Source organism: Helicoverpa zea, chromosome 8, assembly GCF_022581195.2.
Source record: "Helicoverpa zea isolate HzStark_Cry1AcR chromosome 8, ilHelZeax1.1, whole genome shotgun sequence".
In the NCBI taxonomy this organism is placed as follows: domain Eukaryota; kingdom Metazoa; phylum Arthropoda; class Insecta; order Lepidoptera; family Noctuidae; genus Helicoverpa; species Helicoverpa zea.
The window spans coordinates 7186586-7209886 of NC_061459.1; the positions used below are offsets into that span (position 1 = coordinate 7186586).

Consider the following 23301-nt stretch of genomic DNA (forward strand, 5'->3'; position numbering starts at 1 on the left):
TTCACTAACTTCAGGCAACTTCACTTTGGTTCACTCGGTTCACTTCACAACATATAGCACAGACAAAATAATGTACATTTATGTTGTCGATGGTCACTTTTACGAGGATTGCATCCTTCAAAAATTACCCTACTTATATAAAAAATAATGTGCGTGTACATTATTTTTTATATAAGTAGGGTAATTTTGGGTGGTGGATTGCATTATTTATGGATGGCGGTGGATGAGACCCGTTTCAAGTTTTCAACATGCGTTTGTTTCTAACCGGGGCGGAGGCTTGTTAGAAGTCATATTTTGTAAAAAATATCGATAATAGAAAGACAGATGATAAGATATCACAAGAAGTCACGTTTAGCCCACATTTATTTGATCTCTGCATTTTCCTGCTAGTTGTCGGGCCCGACTAGGGTCAGTATAATGCCCAACACTATGTAAAAAAAACAACACAGAGAAAAAAGCAAGATGGCGGACTTCAGCTTCGATTCTTTATAAAATTCTGTAAAGTGCTCGTTTGCATGTTATTATATTCAATTCCTAGGTACTAAGTCATCAAAAAAGAACAAATTTCTGGTGAATGGTTCTTTGTTCAGTGTAGAGCATTATTTATGTGTACGACAAGTAACTTTCACTATGAGTGAAACTGCCAACAGTGAAGGTGCTTTAGAATCGGAGAAGCCGGTTCAGAATGATGATGTACAATTTCCGCCCTTCCCTGGTATATTGATAAACTTTGATACATGATAAGTATAATATATATATATATATCTGAAATGTACGTTCATAATCCCTTACTGTCTTTTAGATCCTAAAGATGATGATTTCGATGATGATATTGCGGAAGATGAAAGAAATTACTATAGAACAATCTTTAAAGGTAAAAACCGTATCTTTGTCGTTGCAAGTTGAAACAAACATTATTATAAATTATGTTTAAAGTGTTTGTAAACAAACTACTTAATACTTTGATGTTTCAGACATTAACCAAATAAAAGGTATGAGATTACATTGTACGGCTTGTGACCGTCACCTGGGGTGTGCACCACGAAACGAAGTGCGTATGCGAGCTCATCCGATGTTACGCACTTTAGTTTGTCACAACTGTCACGTCTTTTATAATAGTGGGGAATTTGAAAAGGGAGATGATGGATCAGAACTCTACTGTAGATGGTGCGGCCAAGGTGGTCAAGTATATTGTTGCTCTGACTGCCCTCATGTATTTTGTGCGGTAAACAGTTTTTCCATTGTTTAAAAATTACTAAAACCTAACTTATTAAAACCACTTAACTACACCTTGTATTTTTTTTTTCAGAAATGCATCAGACGTAATTTGGGAACACCCAAAATAAAAGAAATTGAAAATACGGATGATTGGAAATGTTTTAAATGCAATAACAATTGTTTGTGGGATCTACGTGCATTATGTTGGGCTGTCTTGCGCTTCTGTGACCTTAAAAATAAGTAAATACTAGATTTTTAATCCATTTTACATGAAGAATCAATTCTTGATGATCATTTTATTAAGAGTATATTACATTATTTATGTCTTTTTAGGATAGTACACCAAACACAAGATACCCAACTGAAAGAAGCATATAAAAAGGACTGTGCTATCGACTATTCTGAATGTTGTAAAGCAAAAAGCAATAAAAGAGTACAAAAGATAGAGTCCATAAAGAAGAAGGAAATTAAAAAAGAAATAAAGAAGGAAGTAGAGCCCAAGCCTCCTCTTAATATTATTTCTAAAATCCCATCTACAATACAGGTATATTAATATACATATATGGAAAAGTTCTTGATCCTATAATTAAACAAAACAATATGTTGTGCTTTGTAACACAAATGACCTGGCATCTGTTACCAGTGTTGGGCAAATCAACTAATTTATTCAGTCAATTGATCAATCATGCTTGATCTAATCATGATTATTTTAGTAATGACTAATTTAATCATAACTAACAAGATCAATCATTAGTCATGACTAAATTCGTTAATCGCAAATCATCAATCATTAGTTTTAATCACGAATGTACGACTAAGCTTGATGCACAGGTGTTGGTACACTACACATACAGGGTGTAAGGATCAGCTGATCGAAGTCTCAGACCATCATCTTGAGTAAAGTACTAAAGGAATTAGGTTCGGAAATGAAAAGAATTTTGACTCTGCATGCAAAATATTAAAGTCGGCTGCTAATTTTGTATAGAAAGAAAGGCCAATTTTTTTTCTTTTCTGAGAAAAAATTCCTTCGGTACGTTACTTAGGATGATGGTCTGAGTCCATGGTTTTAGTTTGGTAAGCCATCCTTTACACCCTATATTATATAGCTTCCTTAAATATATTATATTTTGTGTTTATAAAGTTCAATACAGTTACACTGAGATGATAAATAAATAAATAAAATAACACAAGTATAATTTAGTTAGTCTTATAATCGTTAAAGCAATACGATGACATATTTTACTTTACCCGGTATTAAAAAATATCAATCATAAATAAATAATCATGATTATTTGATTAAGATTAAAACTAATCAATCGTTAGTCATCACCTCGTGATTAAACTAAATAATCATTAGTCTTCAATCATAACTAACACATTCAATCATTAGTCATCAATCATTAGTTAACTAAATTTTGCCCAACACTGTCTGTTACTACCTCATCTGAAAATATCTACTAATTTTGCTATTGAATTATAATCTAAGAGAATAATGATCATGGCTGATCAACTTAAGTCTCCTAAAGTTTTAAAAGGATTCATAGATATACAGATAAAGAAATTTAATTTGTAATTTAATTTGTTCTAGGTGAAAAAGTTTGCCGCTGTAAATATAGAAGAATGTAAATCTGAGAAAAAACCTCAAAAACGATCAATGAGTCCAAAAATCAAACCAGTTACAGCAAAGACCTCAATGAATACTGCACAAACTACAAGACTGTTGAACCCTCTCACAGCTCCACCACTAGCAAAAAAGATGAGGGTATGCTGATTTTGATTCATTTTGTTGCTATGGTAATTTAATATAGTACACATAAGGCAAATTAATGCCCAGTTTCGGGTGTACTATGCCAAATCGAATGACAAATAATCGAATATCAATTGATCAACCACTATAGTTCGGCCATTCAGAGAATGCGTTCCTGACACGTCGCGATTGAACTGACGACGTAACTTTGCAATGGCGTTGCAGTTACGATAAAAATATTTTTGCTGGTTGTTTACCGTTTTAACAATTGAGGAGCATTAAAACAACATTATTATATCAATAATCAATGAATGTAGTTACGTCGTCAGTTCAATCGCGACGTGTCAGGAACGCATTCTCTGAATGGCCGAACTATAATCACTATAAATCGAAATTCTAAATACTCGAACATTCATAATATCGAATGGTTATTAAATCGAACATTCAATACATCGCGCAGTCAATACGAGTGTTCAAAATATTGAATGTTCATTGGATCGAGCGTTACATGCATCGCATATTCATCCTATCGAAAAATCAATATTTTTTATGAATACAAGAAAAACACAACATTTACTAATAAATCACATTTCAATGTAGTTTATATTATTTAATATTTTTTCAATCGCATTATCATCCCTTTTGCTTCTTTTTTGTGAAGTAGGTCTTCCCAATCCCGCGCTTGCCTTTTCAATTATCTTATTTAATTTATCTATGTTTAATTTGCAATAAAATCGTTATTGTCTTAAAAAAGGGGTAGGTACTTACAAATTATAAATATAAGAAAAATATTTTAATATTAAATAATAAAAACAACATGGATTTATTAGTTTCTCCGCGCAATTGCAATTCACACAAAATTTTTAACACCTTTTAAAGATAAGAAGTAAAGATTAAAATGTGATTTATTAGTAAATGTTGTGATTTTCTTGTATTCATAAAAAAAAATTGATTTTTCGATAGGACGAATATGCGATGCATTTAAAGCTCGATCAAACGAATATTCGATGTATTGACTGCGCGATGTGTTGAATGTTCGATTTAATAACCATTCAATATTATGAATGTTCGAGTATTTAGAATTTCGATTTATAGTGGTCGGTCAATTGATATTCGATTATTTGTCATTCGATTTGGCATAGTACACCCCCCAGTTTCTATGAGCCCTTTGTGGTACAATATTGCTGTCCATAAGAAATACATATTATTATTATCTTTTTGTAAAAAAACCATTGCTGCCCAATGTTTTTTTTATATGTATAGAAATATTTGCAGAATGAAAATGGGATTTTTGTTTTAGCTACCAAATTCACCCATGATGAGTACTCCAGTTCGAGTAACTGACCGGAACAATATAACTACATACAGTCGCATCAGGCCTAAGCCACCTCATCCTATTGCCATCGCTAATTGTAGTTTCAATGGCTTTGGTGCGAGTTTATTTAGTACTGACAATATAAATTTATCTATAGAAAGTTTAACACAGGTAACTAATATTTTATTTTGGGACTGCAAAAGTACCGAAACATAACCTTTTACAAAAGGGTAATGGTGTTAATCTTTTTTGTATATTGTATATTTGTTCTTTGTTTCAAGGGTTTAGACATGTCAGCTGTAGCTGCTTTAACTCAAAATTCTCAGGATGATGATGTTGTATGCACTCCAGATTTTCCCCTGGAACCTTTGTGTGAGGTAAATATAATCCTTACTATATATGTATACTTTATATGCCAAAATTGCTGAGTGGCTTAAATTAGGCTGACTTTTCTTCAGATGCGGGAAGTGATATAGAACATGTGAGGGACATCAGGGAACAGCCAGTATTCTACATATTGTATATAGCTTATTTATTTACTTAATACAAATGTTTCATGCTATTAAAAACCATTTCAGGTTACAGAAGACAACGATGATGATGTCCAGTGCATAACTCCTGGTCCAGTTGTACCTCCAAAATTTGTTAATCCTCCTCCATTAGTACCCCGAAGTTTAAATAATTTATCAACAGAAATAACAGCAGACAATATCATTCAAATGACGGATAATGATGTTACCGTTAATGCAGCTACTGGAGGACTGAAATTTCGTGTGGATCCACAAACTTTGTCATCTAACAAAATGTATCGGCTGCCTGATGGACGTATATTTGCAATTAACGCCAATCCATCAATGCCTGGAGGTTATTCTGCTACTATAGTAGCGGTCACTGAGCCCACTACTGGTAAGGCAGTGCCTAAGGGCGCAACATTTGCAGCAAAACTTAGTAGTGTAAGTACGTCAACTCCTACACCTACTCCTAAACCAACTCGGAATATTCCTCGCATTTTGAAACGAAGTACGCCAAAGTCAGCGACTGCAAGAAAATCGTCAGAATCTTCATCTAGAGAATGTGATTTGAATGTGCCTGTCGAGTGGTATAGATACAATTTAATAGATGCGGTTGACGCTTTGGAATATGCACTGTCAAGGCTTCACAAACTGAAGAAAGAAACTACTACCGTCTACTTGCGGACACGCTCTGTTAATGAAATGCGTAATCTCCATCGGACATTAGACCGATTATTGGGTACGTCATCCAGCAGATTTGGTGAAATACGTGAAAATCTCAATAAAGGATTAAAACAGTATGTTCTCCGTAAGTCTGGTAGTAATGCTAACAATAGTGAAGACGACGATGACGTTGAAATATTGCCCGATTTGGATAACGATGATCCAATATTTATAGACGAAAACTCAGTAGAATCTACTATGAACGGTAGTGAAAACCAAGAGGTGGATTTGACGGGTGCTGGTAGCAGTGAGTACAATGATAGTGGGGAAAATAGTAAAGCTAACAACTTTTCCAATATTGTAATTGATTCCTCTGAAATTGACAATGAGAACAGAGAACACGGTGATGTACTAGCAGTCTTAAGTCACAATGTGCATGCCACAGAAAACGTATTAACAAGGCAAGACTGTGATAATGTAAAAGACAGTGATTTGGAGAAAGTAAAAGAATTAAAATCTGAGGGCAAAGTAAACGAAAACAAAGATACTGAGTTAATTAATAGTGAGAACCATGATAGTGAAAATGAGTCTGAAAGTAATGCTCGGGAAAGTAAATTGGATAACAATATAAAAATACATCGAACCGAGAAAGTAAGCCATGAAGAATCTAATGAAATAAAAGGAAAGGAAAACACTGACATAAATATTGGAAGTGAAACTGTGAGCAAAGAAAGCATCATTGCTAATAATGGCATGGATGATGGTGCCATAACACTGACATGCAACGAAGTGGCTATTGAGGATGATAATGAAGGAAATGATAATAATGATAAGGAAGCTTTACTCAAACAAGATGAGAAGGTTGAAAGTGAAAATATAGAAGATGGTATGAATCATAAAGATTTAAATGAAAAGGCTGATAGTCAAGATAGTAACGATAAAGTCCAAGATATTGAAATGAGTGAAGAGATGATTGAAACATTACTGAAAGACGATAATTTAGTTGATGAAACAGCATCAAATTTAAAAAGTAAAGATGTTGCAGAAGTACTGAAAGAAACCTAAATAGTGTACATTTTATATTATCTTGTATTGGATAAGTAAAATAATATACCTACTAATTAAACATAAGATAGGTAAAATACAATAGGTTAACTGTGTTAATAACGTAGTGGTCAAGATTTTACTGTTATACTTATTCCTCCATATTAACAGGGCGGGACTTCATAATGTCACCGTTATAATCAAAGTGGAATAAATAAAAACGTTGAACAATAACAAATATAGCATCGTATACTGTGTAGAGTTTAAACAATATGTTACATGTTATGTAGTTTTTTGTGATCCTTTATGTCATCGTCACAGGAGAAAGAGGTGTATGTACACAATATTCCCCTCAAATAATTTAGCTACGCTGTAGTTGGTCATTTGACACTTCGCGAATCGTCAAATAGGTTGATGTCGTGTACAGCGTCAGCTAGGCGTAGGCGAAGTGGCTGAGGGCGACTGGGCGTACTCACGCACATACATACAAAGAAGTAGTATAGCTGCGGCACTTACGGTTGACAGCTGGCTTTCAAATCTCATAGTGTTAAAAAGCAGTTACAGTACATTTTAAACTAAAGGAAAGCCCGCAGTGATTTTTGAGTTTTTTACTTTGCAATGAAAACAATAGGTATAATTGAATAGGTACAAAGTACCAAATTTTGGTTTCAATTTATATTTTGTAGTGACATACAAAGAGTTGAAAGAGTAATCAATAAAACCATGACTACTACTGTCGATGGGCACACAGTAGCCTTATTAAGCTTATTATGCATTTTATTTAATAACCATTCTTTCATTATGATTGTGATAAAGTACAGTTTAAAATTAGCAGAGCTTTTGTTTAATATGGTGTCTTTATTTATAGACCTTAATGTAGTAAGTAAACGTATATTTGTCTCTATTATGTTTTCATAACAAAACTAAAGAATTTCGATTTTGTATGTACGAAATGGATGAGGTATTTGTGACACTATATTTTGTATTCTCAAAGCATATTTCATTTTCATTGAATAAAATTATAGAAATCATCCACGTGGCTACATTATGAATTTTCGTTAACAATGTCTCTTCCCCCTTTGAGGATTTCTTTAAGGTACATTTTGAAAGCTAGCTGCTGACTGCAACTGTCAATCGCACGTGCCGTGACTGCACGAAATCAGCCGGTTGCATGTATTTACATGAAACCGTTTTGGATCGAAGCAGCAGCAGCATGTGCAGTCGCTCTCAGATAGCGACCGAGTGTCTGCAGTCGAAGCAAATGCGGTCGGCAGCTAGCATTCAAAACTCACCTTTAGTAGAAATCGCTATTAGCAAAATTTTGAACAAAATCTTAGAATTAAAGGTAGCATATAATATAATTAAATACAAAGATTTAAAGCGTGATATGTATTTGATTTATGATTGACTAGACATTATTATAATGTGACTTAAAACTTTGTATATTTCATGTCGCACATATACATATTTATAGATTTGGGGGATCGTAACGAGGAAAATTAAAATAATATCTGACTTTATTTACCTTTAATTCTGAGGTTATGTACTTAATTGATTGAGATATATTCAAAACAAAAATACTGGCACTAATCGATTTATTATCTCGTTCTGCCTTCCATAAAAAAACTAAATCGATTTTTTTATGTAAGAACTACTGAGTTTTAAAGTCAAAGTCAAATCGTTTATTTCATTTAGGCCTTTACAAGCACTTATGAACGTCAAAATTATAACTAAGTTTGATTTTAGTTCGGGGCTTAGTTAAAACAGAATCAAACTTGTGACAGTTACTGCAGAGTACAGAGTACTGCAGTACAGACACGCTTCTAAAAACCTTTGTCGGTGGCTTATCTTAAATACTTCACTGATTTATTATACTTGACGGATCTGTTACATAATGAGGCAGATCATTCCTATTGTGGCGTGGTTGTTTTTCCTTGACCAAGAAAATGTTTTTTCTTTTTTATAATGCAAATTTTGTTGGGTATTTTTTCAAAACAGTATTCTAAACAAGATTCAACTTTCTTTAGAGAGCTCTTTATTTTTTCCGTATAGTAGTCTTAATTTCTTATAGTATTACCACACAGATTGTTGTATTACTTAGTTGCCCTCCCGCTCATATTATTCCCAAGCTTATGTTATTCCCGAGTCTAAAACTAAAATCAAGGCCAGGAAACATCTTGACTATATAGAATATTTTTTTACGCTGTGAGGAACCTTGAATCTCGCTCTTTCATAGCTACTTTGAAAAATTACCTATATTAACGTGCGCTCCAATATTACTTATTTTTTTAATTATGTTTGTGATATCTGACAAGGTGACTCTTCTAGATTTATTGAATTGGAAATAAAAAAAATAGACCACTATGTGTAAAGTACATTAATTGGTATATAAAATATAACTAGTTTCTGCGTTCTTCGCTAATATTTGTAATTTTTATTGAAGAAAACGAAAATGTAAATATTTATATTATTCGTGGCTAAAGCTCAACTCACACTGGCGCTGTGTTGAAGTGAATCTAAGCGTCAATCTGACAAAAGTAAATCTGAGCATATCACTCATCTATTTCGGAAGGAATTTATGTCCATTACGTTATGGAGCCGTTCACGAAGTTTCAGACTGACACTTTTTGATTCGCTTCAACTCTCGAGTGTTCGTTGATGAATGTAGGTAAGCCAGTAGAATAGATCTTAATGTGTTTGTTTTATTTGCTTGATGTAAAGTTAATCGGATGGTCGGCAGGCAGGCCCTCCGATCTGACCAGCTACTGCAGCTAAACTGTTAAAAGTAAGAATTATAAAACCATCATTTTAGTATTTGTATTTTTTATTTAACCTATATCTAAACTACTATTCAGTAAACAGCTGAAGCTGGAAACTCACCGTTCTTTCCACTTATACATATCCTGTCTATATACCAATTTATCGAGGAATTTTATACTTTTCGAATTCGGTCTCGCGGGTCATGAGGCAAATATGAATAGGGTAGTATTGTCATGCACAGGATATGGAATAAAAATATTATTTGGGCAGTGACTCATTTTATTAATAAAAAAAAACATTTATTTTTTATATTCACAAAAATACAAATGCAAATGGTTGTAATATTTTTATAAATAAATTCGGTAATTAAAAATGGAATTTAATGGAAGCATTGGTATATAAAGGCCTCACAGCAAAAGCGCTAGTATTTCTGGAGTACTTGGACAACATAGCTATCTGGTCCAATTGTGTTTTCAAACCATCCAGGAACCCATTGAAAATACAATGTTTTTTTTTGTAATGTACAGCTTGGCAAAAAAGAGTGTGGAATAAATGAGGTCACCACTATCGCACCTGTGGCAACCCGGAATACTACGACTCACAGATTTTGATATTTGTTATTTTTGGAGATATTCAATCCTAAGTAGGCGATGTCAATGGGACACTTCAATGTCCAGTATTAACGATGTTAACATTTTTTATTTGATTTTGATTTTTAGTTCCAACTGTCACCGCGTCAGACTCTTTTTTGCCAAGCTGTAATATCACTTTTTCTAAACTACTGGACCGATTTTGGATATAATTTTAACAGCTAAGTAGGTATTAATGTTTTGAAACTTGGCTCTCCATCCCTTTGCTGCAAGGTCTTCAATTCTGCCTAACCTTTTCATAACAGACACGATCTTATCCGGTGCTACCTACTAGCTAAGCTATATAGGTACGCATTTATAATAGCTAGCCATGTGTCGCTCTCTATTTCGATAGTCTTTCAATAAAAGCAAACTTGTAAAACAAGCTTATGTCATTATACCTGACATATCTTTGATGCATTTGTAAGATTATACGTAATAACATAAAAATCCTAATATTCGAAACTACCAGTCATTCTACACGTCAGCTTTTTAAGCAAATCTTATATGTAGTGTCACACTAAAGTTTCATACAATAAAACTTATTCATGTCATGGAGCATTGGGAACTTTCGATTCGTCAAGCACCGTACAATGTTACTTTCCAAAAATGCTTTAAAAGCATGTGGAACCATTCGAGCTAAAAATAGTAACAACATAAATAAAATAACAATAAAGACTGAAATATAAATAAAATAGCATTTGAGACATTGTTGCAAGAGATTTAAAAAATCTGTTGTTAATTTGAAAGGCTTTCACACTAAAACTGCTGAAACTTATTTGATGAAATTTGGCGCGATGACAAATGGTAGGTACCCAGGAAACGGTTATAAGATATTATAAAGTTGGGAAGGTAGATCTCCTGAAAATCGGGCACAGTTTACTAAATACATGTTACTAAGTAACACGTATGAAACAGCTATCGTATAATCCTGGAATACCTAGTGACTATTCCTCTATGGGTCAAAGTCGGGGGCAAAGCTTGCTAATGATATTTAATATAACAAGCGTTTAATAATTTTTTGAAGTTTTGTTCCAGATTAACTTTCGTCTCGGTTAATTTCGCTTACTCACAGTATCCATACACACCACATATAAACACCTAGCTAATTATTATGAAAGACACATTTACGTTATTTATGAAATATTATGCTAGACACAAACGATATTTAGAAAACACTTATTCAAAAACAATTTGCATTGATAGAGATATTGTTACCTAAATTAATTCTTTAAAAGTGTTATCTGCAATTAAAGGCACATCGCTTAACTTGTTACTTGGAAGGTTTAAAGTGTATAATACATCAATGGAAAACACGTACCGCCTAGGTACAACATATGGTACCTACTTAGATAAATACATTTACTCAGTAACGGAAATGGCCTTTTCTGGAACGTTCCTCGTGGTAAACTCGCATTGGTGAGTATGTGCCGTTCGACGCTCCGTTCGTATTTAAACCTGAAAGACATCAGAATTACATTTACAATTAAAAAAGTGTTAGCAGGTACCTAAGCACCTACCTCTGGCTAGGCTATTCACTATGACGTAGTGCTTTAATAGTAAATATAGTCACAATTATGGAAGCTATTCCTGTTTTTGGTGCAGATTGTAAATGGTAAAGTGTACATCATACCTTTAGCGTTAAGCTGTCCATCAATAGAGCAAGCTTTTAGAAATAAATAAAATAAATTAGCACACCAACTACAAGTATTTTTGTCATAGGTAGAACATTAATGGCATCAACATGTTTCGTGATATAAATTATTGGGTGATAAATATCTACAGATGGTTTACCCTCACAGTAATGATGATCAACACTATGAGAGACTATCAGTGACCCGATGAAACTAGTCAGTAAAGTTATGTGGCAGCAACTAATGACTTCTCTATCGCGGGGAAGGTTACACTGACAATAGACAGGAATGATATAGACCAAAGAAAACGATTAATGGATTTTGTGTAAGTATATGATTGGAAAGAATGTTACTTGCGAGATGACAGCCTGGAAGGAGAAAACATGTTGTGCCGACCCCAAATAAAATAGGTATGAAGACAGGGTTGAAAAATAGTGATTCTCATTAGTCCGCATTTTAAACTGGACAAAAATATTAGACACGTATTTTTTATTTTAACAAAAAAATTAAATATTTAATAAGATACAATGCAACAAAGATTGAGAGTGGGAGCTAGTGACGTCATACCTGTCTTTGTACACAGAAGTGAGGTAACGCAAAATTCAATCGTTTTATAGGTATCTTTGTTTTTACTTGTTTGTGGGAGAAAATAAAAAATACGTGTCTATTGTTTTTGGGTTATCTAAAAGACGGACACAATTTTTTTTTAGTCATGCGTATTGGGATAAGGGCAATATGATGATGTGGAGTGACGTGGATACCTTGCAGCAGGTGGTGCGGCGGCGCGACGGGCGCGGCCCCGCAGCGCGGCGCCAGCAGCAGGTGGTACAGCGCCAGGTACACCGCGCCCGCCAGCAGTGCCGCCACGCCCAGAGCGCGGTACACAGTCCGCGCTGACTCCAGCGGCTGCTGCAGTGATACCATGCCGCCTACTATGGCGCCTAGGCAACGACCTGGGTGCAGAAACATAGAACGTGTAAAGTTAAATACGCAAGGCCTGAAAATAGTTTGATTAGAAAAATAAGGAGAATCGATTAAGTCATTTTCAAATATAGATTATACTTTCGCTCTACGCTTTTTCAGGTTTCAGAGACTTTCACAAAGCAGCCGTAGTCTGGAAGTTGGTGATTGATATAACTACGCATCAGAGAGCAAGTTAATGTCGATCCTGCTCCTGATCTCTCTTCGGTCGTGTCGGATTGCCGTCTCATCGGGGTATGCAAGTGAGGAGATAGAGAATTTACATATGTCTACCCAAATGCTTGTGCACTATAAATGTCCTGCGCAATTGGCTGATCTTATAAGAGTAAGCTGCCGTTGCGGAAATAGGCCTTGGACGCCATTAGGTACCTACATACAATATATAGGTATTTGCGATATATTTGCAAATGCGTTCAACCGTTTGGTTTTGAAAGTAACAGACGGCCTTACACATTTTCAGTTTTAAAAAGAAAAAAGCTGAACGAACGCGCAGGAAGAAATACAAAAAAAAAATTAGGTACGAATGCCCTAAAATCTTTTACATTATACTTACCGATACAGAAGTGTGCAATGACTGGCAGAGCTTGGCCTGTGGCGGTATACTTTCTCGGCACTAAATGACGGAAGTATAGGACTGCTGTCACCCACACCAAGCTCAGCGTGAACACTTCCAATATCTCGCACACTGCTACCCATGTGTAGTCAGTGCTGTAGGCTAAACCTAAAATTTTAAAGGAAATTATTGCAAAATGTTCTTAAACCGATTAATGAGATAATTCCGCAATAGACGTGACAACAATGTTAAAAAATAGTGATTCTAATTAGTTCGCATTTTAGATTGGCGAAAAATATTTCCAATATTTTTATTTTAACAAGACAATAGAGATTGGGAGTGGGGCCTCGTGACGTCACGTCTTTGTATGTACCTAAGAGTGACGTAACCATAGACATAATATTAGTAAACAGGACTGCGCATATAAACCCAAAAAACGAGCCGAGTGAAACAGTTAGTACGGAGGCTGTCTGTCCCTTTCTAATAGGGTGACTATGAGATTAAGCTATGTGAGACAAATCCGAATTTGCTAAGATTATTAAACACAGATTAGTATTGAAGTTTTAACTTACGCAGTTTGTGACCTTAAGATACTAATGAAGGCTTTTAATAATTAGCGGAAATTAGCAGTATAAAAGCAGGAAGATTCGAAGTGAAGACTGTTTTTTTTGTATTTCTACTTCATATATAGACTGCTGAGCCATTTATGTCGCCTTTCTTCATTTTTTGGGAAGCTATAACAATAGTACAACAGTTTTAAAATCCATCACCCATATTTTGACTCGTTACAAGAATTCATGAGCACCCTAGTTGTTTGGTTTACGAAAATGTTATTTAAAATGTTATAGCTAATGCTAACCTGTGGAACGATAATTATATTGCAACCACCATAGGATTCACTTTTGCAAGTAGAAACGCAACACTTTTTCACCATTTTAATAGTTTAAATTGATTTAATACAAAAAAATATAAACAAAATTTTAAATGCTGATTACGCGCCAAGAATGTTCAGGGTTACCGCTAGAAAATAAAAAAAAGCAAAATAAAAATTTATGTTGTTTATGTTTTAATAATAAATACGAATAAATTAATGCGATTGTTATTAATTTGTTGACTTACAATTGTTAAAATAAGATAAAAATATAAGTGATTCAATTGTTTTTGGGAAGACAAAACTTTTGATCACAACATTTTTTTATGCTGGCAATGTGTTAGAAAGAGACAAACAGCCTCCGTTCGAACTATCCCTCTCGGCTCGGATTTGCCTCTGTGTATTATGCAACCAATTTAGTACCTTATTGCGTTAGAATAGAGTTCATTTTCGTAAATATATATTTTGAGCGTGCGCAATCTTGTTTAGTAATATTATATCTATGGACGTAACACAAAATTCAATCGTGTTTTATCTTTGTTATTATTTGTTTGTGAGCGAAAATAAAAAATACGTGTCCATTTATTTTAGGGGTATTTAAAAGACGTACTATGGAATTATTTTTTTTTCAAATTCCATGCCTTATTTTAAAAGTAAAACTTGCCAGTATATCGCACTCCGTAGAACGTGAAGGCCATGATGAATATGTTGGAATGTCCGATGTAGTCCACAAGTGCTTCAGCCCACCACAGCGCGGGCACGGCCGGCAGGGCGCCTACTGTTAGCGTCAGGCCCATCTCTGTCACCGTACCGTTCAGCTCTTGTACCGTCCTAGAATGGGGACATAAAGTAAACCTAGAAGTAGAACTCAAAAGATACGATTCTACCGTCCTGCAATGAGGATGTAAAGTAAACCTAGAATTTCAACTCAAAAGAGAGAGAGGATTCTAAGAAATTCCAATCTAAATCAGACGGCCCGGGCTTCACTGGTTACCGTTAAAAGTGACAGTCAGTTATCTGATGGATGTGCCAGGTTAAGGATAGGTGTATTATAATTTCTGCCAGATATTCCTATAGGAGACACGTGAAATCAAGTTATAGTCTATCCATCAGATAAGTTCCTGCTAGGCTATCAGAGATTTTATCAGTCATCATCACCCGAGCCTTTTTCCCAACTATGTTAGGGTCGGCTTCATGAGAAGGCTTTAGTCAGAGACCTTATCAGTAACCCGAGAGATTGGCCATAAGAGGGTAGTGTCCTGGGCCGAAATAATGAAATAATATTTAGTCCGCTTTTTAGATAATCAAAAATTTTCGGATACGTATTTTTTATTTTTTTTATTAAACATAAAATGACAAAGATACAACACTTCAAAAATTAGGAGCCTTTTACGTCACAGAGTCCTGAAAATTGTAGCACTTTGTGACGTCACAATCAACTTTAATACGCTATATCTTAATAAATTCTGATCCAATTTAAAAAAGAAAATATACGTATCGCTTAATTTTGGATTTAGTTATTTTTTAGGAAACTAGCCTACTAAGATAGAAAGGGCTTCAGGTGTATCCATGTCTTACTTATACCTATGTAAGTGTGCTTTATTGAATTATTTAAACTTACCAAGGCAGATAGGCATCGATGCCGCTCCACAGCGTGCCTAACAGCACCACGACAGCGAACACAGCGGCCGTCTCCGCGCCGTAGCGCCGCACCACGTTCATCGGCATCGTCAGCACGCCCGTCGCCGTGTGCCACCACCACTCCGGCGTTGAGAGGGGCATGTGGCTGGAATATGAACATGGATAAATACAGTCAAAATCGAAATCGTTTATTGAAGGTAGGCTAGTACAGCGGAGCCCAGCAGGGCCAAGGTCTGCCGGGGTTGCAGGATTGTTCGAAAGAGTTACCGCGGTCCTGGTATATAAAAGGCCTACGACGGAACACGACGGGTTTTAGTCAGTAAGAGTCTGACACTCCCTCACCGCTGCTAACCAACAGCGAGAGGGGCAATTTGATGATTTTTGACGTCGTGAAAAAAAAGTAGGCTAGTTTTAGCACTTTTTCACGTAAAATTTACAAAACGACAGCATCCCCAAAACCCCCGTTTCACCATTTCCTAGTGAAAGTGGAGGCTAGGAAGTGGTAAAAGGAGGACGTTTTGGGAGTGCTGTCCTTATATTTGATGATAGATATATTTTGTTCTTATGTACACCAATTAAAGTTATCAAAAAGCAAAAAAAAATATTAAAAAGTTTTGGATGACACAATGGGCGGTCTTAGCGTTAAATGCGATCTCTTAGGGTGCGTCCACATCTGGCGAATGTGCCGCGAATGTGCAGCTCGCGAGCCGTTTGCGAGCTGCCCGCGAGCTGCGCGCGTGCATTTTTGTTCGTGCGCCGCTTCTGCGCCGCCCGCGCGCAGCTCGCGCGCGACGTAAGCGCCGTACACGATCAGCGCGCAGGCGGCGCGCGACGCGCTCTTTATTAAATAACTAGCTTTTGCCCGCAACTTCGTTCGCGTGGAATAGTGACTACCAGCAGATTTGACCAATAGATGGCGCTATATGTCCGGAATATTTTTTTTTTTTTGTAATAAAAACTATCCTATGTCCTTTCTTAAGTTTCAAACTATGTCTGTACCAAATTTCACACAAATCGGTTCAGTAGTTTAGGCGTGAAGAAAAGACAGACAGACAGACAGACAGACAGACAGAGTTACTTTCGCATTTATAATATTAGTTTGGATAAACGGAACTGTAAGGGCGAGAACTGATTGCGCGCAGATCGCGCGCCGCTCGCGCGCTCTATACGAGCCTTGCGTGAGTTGCGCTAAAGACAAGCACCGAACTATTGCAGTGACTGCACGCGCGCAGCTCGCGGGCAGGTCGCAAACGGCTCGCGAGCTGCGCATTCGCGGCACATTCGCCAGATGTGGACGCACCCTTACAGACATACCTTTGGATGGTTTGAGACAAAAGTAAATTACCATATTATTATACGCAAAAACAGTTGTATATAGGTTTGTCTATAAATAGGCAATTAGAATTCATTCGTTACTAGATAAACTATTGCCTCTACATATTAAAAACAAACAAATATGAGCAGAATGTTGATAAGGCAGGTTTAATATTCTATTTATAATTTACATTGATATTTTATTATGTACTAGCGGTTTTCCCGCGGTTTCACCCGCATCCCGTGGCAACTTGTGCTCGTTCCGAGATAAAATATAGTAGTAGGTAGTAGCGTAGCTTTCCAACAGTGATAGAATTTTTCAATTCGTTTAGTTGTTTCGGAGCCTTTCCTTTTTTCTTTATTAGGTATGTTATTATAGGTTATTTTGGAATTGTAGCCTATTTTATTTATTGCTTTAGTGAATAATAGCACAATGCTCACGTAATTTGCATTAAAGCGTTATGACTATGATAAATAGATGCCTACTCAGTCATGATTCATTATTTAAAAGATGCATTAAAGCAAATCATCACTTCCTACGCATCCAAGGTATCACTGATTCATGTTTATAAAAGTGACGGCATTGACTATAAAGAGCTGCTATTACAAAAGTATGCAAGTACACTACCGATATAGGTACATATATAGGCACTTACATAGTAAGTCACATAGTTATTTCTCTCGAAATCGCAACTACGTTTTACAATCTAATTTTAACTGTCGTAAACGGCTAAAACCCTTGACATAGTCGTTTCGAGAGTATATTTACGTACCTATCGAATAGTAGAATGAGCGCTCCAATAATCATGAAGACTGCGTGTAGAACGAAGGGTACGACGTATGGTGTGTCGGGCATTTGTTCTGCGGCTAAGCCAGCCAGGGGTGGGAATATGGCCAGGCCAAGAGTACCGAATGCCAATTGCCTGCCGACATCACCGCGCCCCAGCGAGGTTTCTCTCGTCGCAATCACACATGCTGCACAAAGCAGAGCTAATCCAGCAGTAGGCCAGATGTCCGCTAGAATTCTGGAAGATATAAGAACGTAATGAATGTCAGGTAATTTTATGGTGAAAAAAATGGTAATTCTAAGAATTGTGGCACTAAAATTGATTTCAGTGGAAATAGATTTTTTTCCTTGGTACCTAAGTAATGGAACAATGTTATCTCTTATTTTAATTGTTCCATTAGTTGTTGGGAACAAAAAAAACAATAATTGAAACCTAAACCACAGCAGCTGTATTTTATTTTATTGTATTTTACATTTACATTTATAAATGAATGAAGTCTTTGTCATTCCGCGATAAGTACGTTTATGCCTGTATACTATACTTACCTATCTATTAAAAAGGATACGTTAGGCTTAATCATGACTACCACGAATCGTTGTCACGTGAGAAAGTGGGAGAATTTTTGGTAGGTTAAATTTTTGTACATTTAACAATTATGTAAGAAGATCAGGACATCATTGAAAACTTTCAGTTAACCTAAGCAAAAAGCATATCTCCTTTTTAACTCACCGTACAACTAGGTAAGTCCAGAAGGTATAGCTCGGGTCTCCGATGACCAGCCTGCACTCGGCGTCGGCTAGAACACCGTCAGGTTCGTCGTAAGGGTCGAGCACTTGGCACCGCACGGCAGGTCTGCAGTCCTCGTCTTCTGTCACCTCGGCCAGGCGGTTTGGAGGCACCAGGCACTGGGATGGTCCAGCTAAAATTGGCATAAGGCGAATTACGAACAGGGGCCTGGTTCTGCTAATTTAATAAGCTGACAATTGGATAACAATGTAATCTTAATAGCAGTTTTAACTTCAGCGGGCATTCTGCTACTAATACATATAAGACCGACCGTATTCCAATGATATTTCATTGGTTTGATATTGGTCTGCCATTTATTGTATAGGGTAGTCTGCTCTACAATCATATTGCCATCGTAAATCATTTGCAGACAACATGGTTCACAATTGAATCACAGACAAGGATAAAAACGTCTATATAAAAGAAAAAATAGCGGTATGTCCACATACGCTTCAATCGTAATTGAGTCGTGATTGGATGTCAGTTGGATATTAATCGTGTACCTTAAGTAAAATTAGCAGAATCAAGACCCTGTTTTTACAAATCATCATCATCATCATCCTCCGAGCCTTTTCCCAAACTATGTTGGGGTCGGCTTCCAGTCTAACCGGATTCAGCTGAGTACCAGTGCTTTACAAGAAGCGACTGCCTATCTGACCTCCTCAACCCAGTTACCCGGGCAACCCGATACCCCTTGGTTAGACTGGTGTCAGACTTACTGGCTTCTGACTACCCGTAACGACTGCCAAGGATGTTCAATGACAGCCGGGACCTACAGTTTAACGTGCCATCCGAAACACAGTCATTGGTGTCTAAGATATACTTAGAAAGTACATACAAACTTAGAAAAGTTGCATTGGTACTTGCCTGACCTGGAATCGAACCCGCGCCCTCATACTCGAGAGGTTGGTTCTTTGCCCACTAGGCCACCACGACTTTTACAAATAACGCCATGAAAAAAATGGAATCATAGTTTGTAAATGCTTAAACTTACCTGTCCTATAAGTGCACCAATCCGAGTCAGCAGTGCTATTGTCTTCGGGCAGCTCCGGAGCTATCAACGACAGAGGCACTCGAAGCCGTGCCTCGTGCTTCATGTACACTAAACACTGGCCGTTGTAGCAGAAGTGAGGGGGATTCACTTCGAAGGGCATCGCCCGACCCTGCGGGATCAGCTCCTCGTTATCCGTCACTGGTGCTTCCGTAGTCTGTATAATTGAGTAGAATAACAAATAAATTTTATTGGCTGAGCTCTGAATTGTAACATCTTGTAATGTTCATTCAAAGACGTCCACTGCTGGATAAAAGCCTCCCCCCATCCAACTTGAAACATTGCACTCAAACATACTCATATGATAAAGTTGTTAAACTGTTCAATTAGCGCCGTACCTTTGTAGTGTGAACCCAATTAATTAACATCATAAACATAAATTAGCATTGTGATTGAAGCTGGTTGAGTATTTAAGTTTTTTTTTACATAAAATAGCCAATAATTATTGACTTACCGTAGCGTTGGCGACGTTAAGGTACATAGGGCTAAGGGTTGTCGTGGTGGATGTGGTGGTGAACGGCTGTTTCACCCATGTCATGTTCTCGTCCGCACATCCGTACTCACATGACGTCACCGCCAACACTCCAGTCTGCGAAGCAGCAAAGAAGAATTAAGGATCTGTTAGATAGGTATAACATAGCTCTGTTGATAAAGAGATTGTTCGAATGGAATAGTCTTACGACAAGCACTTCAACTCTGGATAGCAACATCACGGCTATTTACTCACCTTTTCCCCAGACCATCGGTTGCAACGCATATCCTCTTTGCAAACTTCTTGCATAACGTAAGCGCTGTCTTCATCACACATAAACAGGACTTGAGGTCTTCGAGCCTGCGGAATAGGAACAGTTATGACAAATTCAAAGCTTCAAAGAGTTAAAAAATTATGTCTTTCATTTTCGTAGGCTGTTGTTACCTCATGTCGCTCCGTGTAGGGCACGGCTAGCAGAAGCGTATAGAAGACTGCACTGAGGATAAGGCAGGCAGCTGTGATGACTCGCAGCAGGCGTCCAGACCCACTGGGATTAGTCCCGCCACCGGTTGACCCGCGCCCCACTGACAACCTGCCAGGAATAAGTTTGTTACAATTCAAACCTGCCTGCAAAGCCTGCAGAAAAACTTAGGCAATGCATTCTATTTCGCTTTAATAGCGTATATTAAGTAACAATCTAGGTAGAGTAAGTTTTTTTCTCACAGTTAGGTTGACTTCATTAAAGCTCCGATAGCATTGTTGCAAAACATGCCTAATTCGTTTCTAGATTTTAAAAGGAACAATGGATGGCTATTAGTCCATCCATAATACTTACTTATCAATGAGAGGCCCCAACAAGGCCGGGCCAAGCAACGCAATACATGGCGCGACAGCTGATATAAGGCGAGCTTCTCCCTCATCTAAACCCACTGCCAGAATGTGCAGTGGTAGAAACGGGAAAATGCAGCCAATACCTAAGAAAACAAAACAAATTTCATACTGTATAAAGGCTAAACGAGAATTTATTGAAGTTAATTGAAGAAGTACCGCAATTAGCAACACTGACGAGTTTCGCGCCAGAAAAAAATAATTATCAAATTGCGTGCCCGCAAACATCTTAATAAAAGAGTTTGTAAGAAATAAGTGGCAGCATATGGGTCATGCTGGCCGCAATGCAGTGGCAAGTCCGAGGTGAACGGTCCCTAAATCATTCTATAGGTAGCAGTCACCGCTCCTTAGAAGGCAAGTTGCAACAGAGCAGTTTGAATTATTGGCTGTGTGCTACCTAACCGTCCGTGATGACTTGGACCACTTTTTATAGGCGAGCCAACTGGGATCGACGACAATCTTGTTCTTATTTCATTGCCCAAGAAGGGAGCAAACATGCGTGGTTATTTATTTGTAGTCTGTGAAGTGATTTACAATTTAAAGATTTTATGTGTGCTTGATAAACCAGTTGGGTTTTGTCTTGCAGACTTTGTGTAGACCTCCAACGTTGCGAGTTAAGAATGTTTCTGTGTACCTACCTATCTACTTAGGTCCCTACAAACTTACATAGGTATTAGGTACACAATACACATGAACAAGAAGGAACGCATTCGTCGTTTTGATAACATCTTTGTAAGATATCGATTACCGCGTAATGTACCTAGGGAGTTCTAGGTACTGTCTGTACTCATATAAAATTATGCTTGCCTACCACATAAGTATTTAAGAGAATTGAAACCTTACCCGAGAGAAAACAGAAGAGTACGCATTTTAGCGTGATAAGGTTTTTATTGACGAGTTGCTTCATCGTTGCTGTTTTTGTCGTAACTCGAGACAGAGGAGTTATTCAAGCATCTTGTATAGGTATCTGGAACAAAAATGTCAACATGCAATTTTGATCGTCGCAGTTATAAAACAGAGCAATTTAGGCTTGTAAGAAGTCAGAATTATGTATCTGTCATGAATAACGTACGAACATAAATATTCTACTCTTGTAAAATCGGATTCTACAAGAATGCGACCCCGCCAGACATATCTAGCGGGTGATATTTACTAGCTACCGAGACTCTTTTCACTGCGTGCGTGACTATGCAAATTAACAAAAACGTATAAAAACCACAAACAATCAATGCAACGCGTTAGTGAATTGGGGCCACGGTCACTTATTTAAACGCCTACATCACCGACGGCGTCTCATAGTGACAACCAATGCCAACTGTTGTAGCATTAAAATAGATGCCATGAGGTGACTGTTACAATGATCTCATCCTGAACACAACAGTGGACAAACGTGCTCATAAAAAGTTTACGGAGCATTGCGTGATAGCCGGACACTCATTGACTCTACATAGTTATGAATATAGCTGAATAAGGCTCTCTATCTTATCTCTGAAGGTCTAAAACTTTATGCATCAATCAGCATAATGATTATCAAAGAGGCGAGGGGACAAAATCATAATATAGGTACCAGATCTATTCATTAATGTTCTGTGGTTCTAAATATCACCCACCAAGTTATTCAGTTTAACTTTCTAGTAACACTTGAGACGCAAAGACAGCGAAAGCGATAATCTGTTGTGAGCTGAATGGTTTTACATATCGTACGTATGATTATTCTCATTTCCTTATTTTATTTGCCAATGTCTCAGACAATACGGACCTACTTACTTAATTACTAAGATTTGGTTTTCATTAATTTTGTAAACTTCGCTGATATGACATTACATCACAGTTTTTAAATATAACGTTTGACTCATTCTCTGCTTATTATTAAATCGTTTCCTTGGCATAATTTATGCTCTTTTATTGGAGTTCTAATTTAGTTTATTATTTGATGTTTCAAAATTCCAAAATCTTCCAGTTTCCTAATATCAGTTATCAGGCCCGCCGTAAGCGGGCGTGCAGCGCGTGCACCGCACGCGGGCGGCACATCCTAGGGGGCGGCAAATCGAGCGACCTATCACGTAATATTAAAAAAATACAATACCTTTTTACCAATAATTTGATTTTTAATATTTCCGAACACAGCAATAGCGCTAAGAATATAACTTACACTGCCGGTTTCAGTTACATCTGATGATCATTTTCAAAATTAAAAATTATTAAAAAAGATTTAAGATCAACCATTAGCGTAGCGTGGGGGGAGAGAGCAGGGGGGGGCAAATGCCCTGGGCGGCACTATTTAGGGGGCGGCAAAATTAACCCATACGGCAAAATTAAACCATAATTACGTAATAAAAATATTTTTACCAAAAAATAGATGAGTAGATTAGCAATAAAATTTCAGAAAAAGCCGCCCTCGCTTTGGTCGTCCCCTATCAATTTTGACGGGTTC

The 23301-nt window shown here is 36.9% G+C and overlaps 2 protein-coding genes across 4 annotated transcripts in view; one reads left to right on the forward strand and one right to left on the reverse strand.

Moving 5' to 3' along the window:
• The first annotated feature begins 429 nt into the window (after positions 1-429).
• On the forward strand, positions 430-9313 carry LOC124632197. Its single transcript, XM_047166906.1, has 9 exons — positions 430-715; positions 803-874; positions 975-1225; positions 1310-1458; positions 1552-1762; positions 2807-2980; positions 4266-4451; positions 4562-4657; positions 4859-9313. Exons 1-9 carry the CDS (start codon positions 631-633, stop codon positions 6518-6520), a joined length of 2886 nt encoding a protein of 961 aa, XP_047022862.1. The 5' UTR covers positions 430-630; the 3' UTR covers positions 6521-9313.
• A 207-nt stretch (positions 9314-9520) lies between these two features.
• LOC124632198 overlaps positions 9521-23301 on the reverse strand; it is a 28595-nt gene continuing 14814 nt past the window's right edge. For all 3 annotated transcript variants that reach the window (XM_047166909.1, XM_047166907.1, XM_047166908.1), the window contains exons 2-14: positions 21711-21834; positions 20815-20953; positions 20424-20571; positions 20235-20339; positions 19962-20096; positions 19451-19664; positions 18400-18589; positions 17656-17907; positions 15549-15713; positions 14592-14758; positions 13057-13224; positions 12284-12475; positions 9521-11346 (exon numbers count right to left, since the gene is read on the reverse strand). In XM_047166909.1, the coding sequence (XP_047022865.1) occupies positions 11255-11346; positions 12284-12475; positions 13057-13224; positions 14592-14758; positions 15549-15713; positions 17656-17907; positions 18400-18589; positions 19451-19664; positions 19962-20096; positions 20235-20339; positions 20424-20571; positions 20815-20953; positions 21711-21774 (2031 nt within the window). In that variant the 5' untranslated portion in view covers positions 21775-21834 and the 3' untranslated portion in view covers positions 9521-11254. The remainder of the gene's footprint in view (positions 11347-12283; positions 12476-13056; positions 13225-14591; positions 14759-15548; positions 15714-17655; positions 17908-18399; positions 18590-19450; positions 19665-19961; positions 20097-20234; positions 20340-20423; positions 20572-20814; positions 20954-21710; positions 21835-23301) is intronic.

Bases quoted from the DNA above. Each gene is read 5' to 3' on its own strand.
- LOC124632197 (XM_047166906.1), top strand. From the start codon at position 631: ATGAGTGAAACTGCCAACAGTGAAGGTGCTTTAGAATCGGAGAAGCCG. The intron at 716-802 runs GTATATTGATAA...ACTGTCTTTTAG, and splicing joins ACAATTTCCGCCCTTCCCTG to ATCCTAAAGATGATGATTTC. The intron at 1,226-1,309 runs GTAAACAGTTTT...TTTTTTTTTCAG, and splicing joins GCCCTCATGTATTTTGTGCG to AAATGCATCAGACGTAATTT.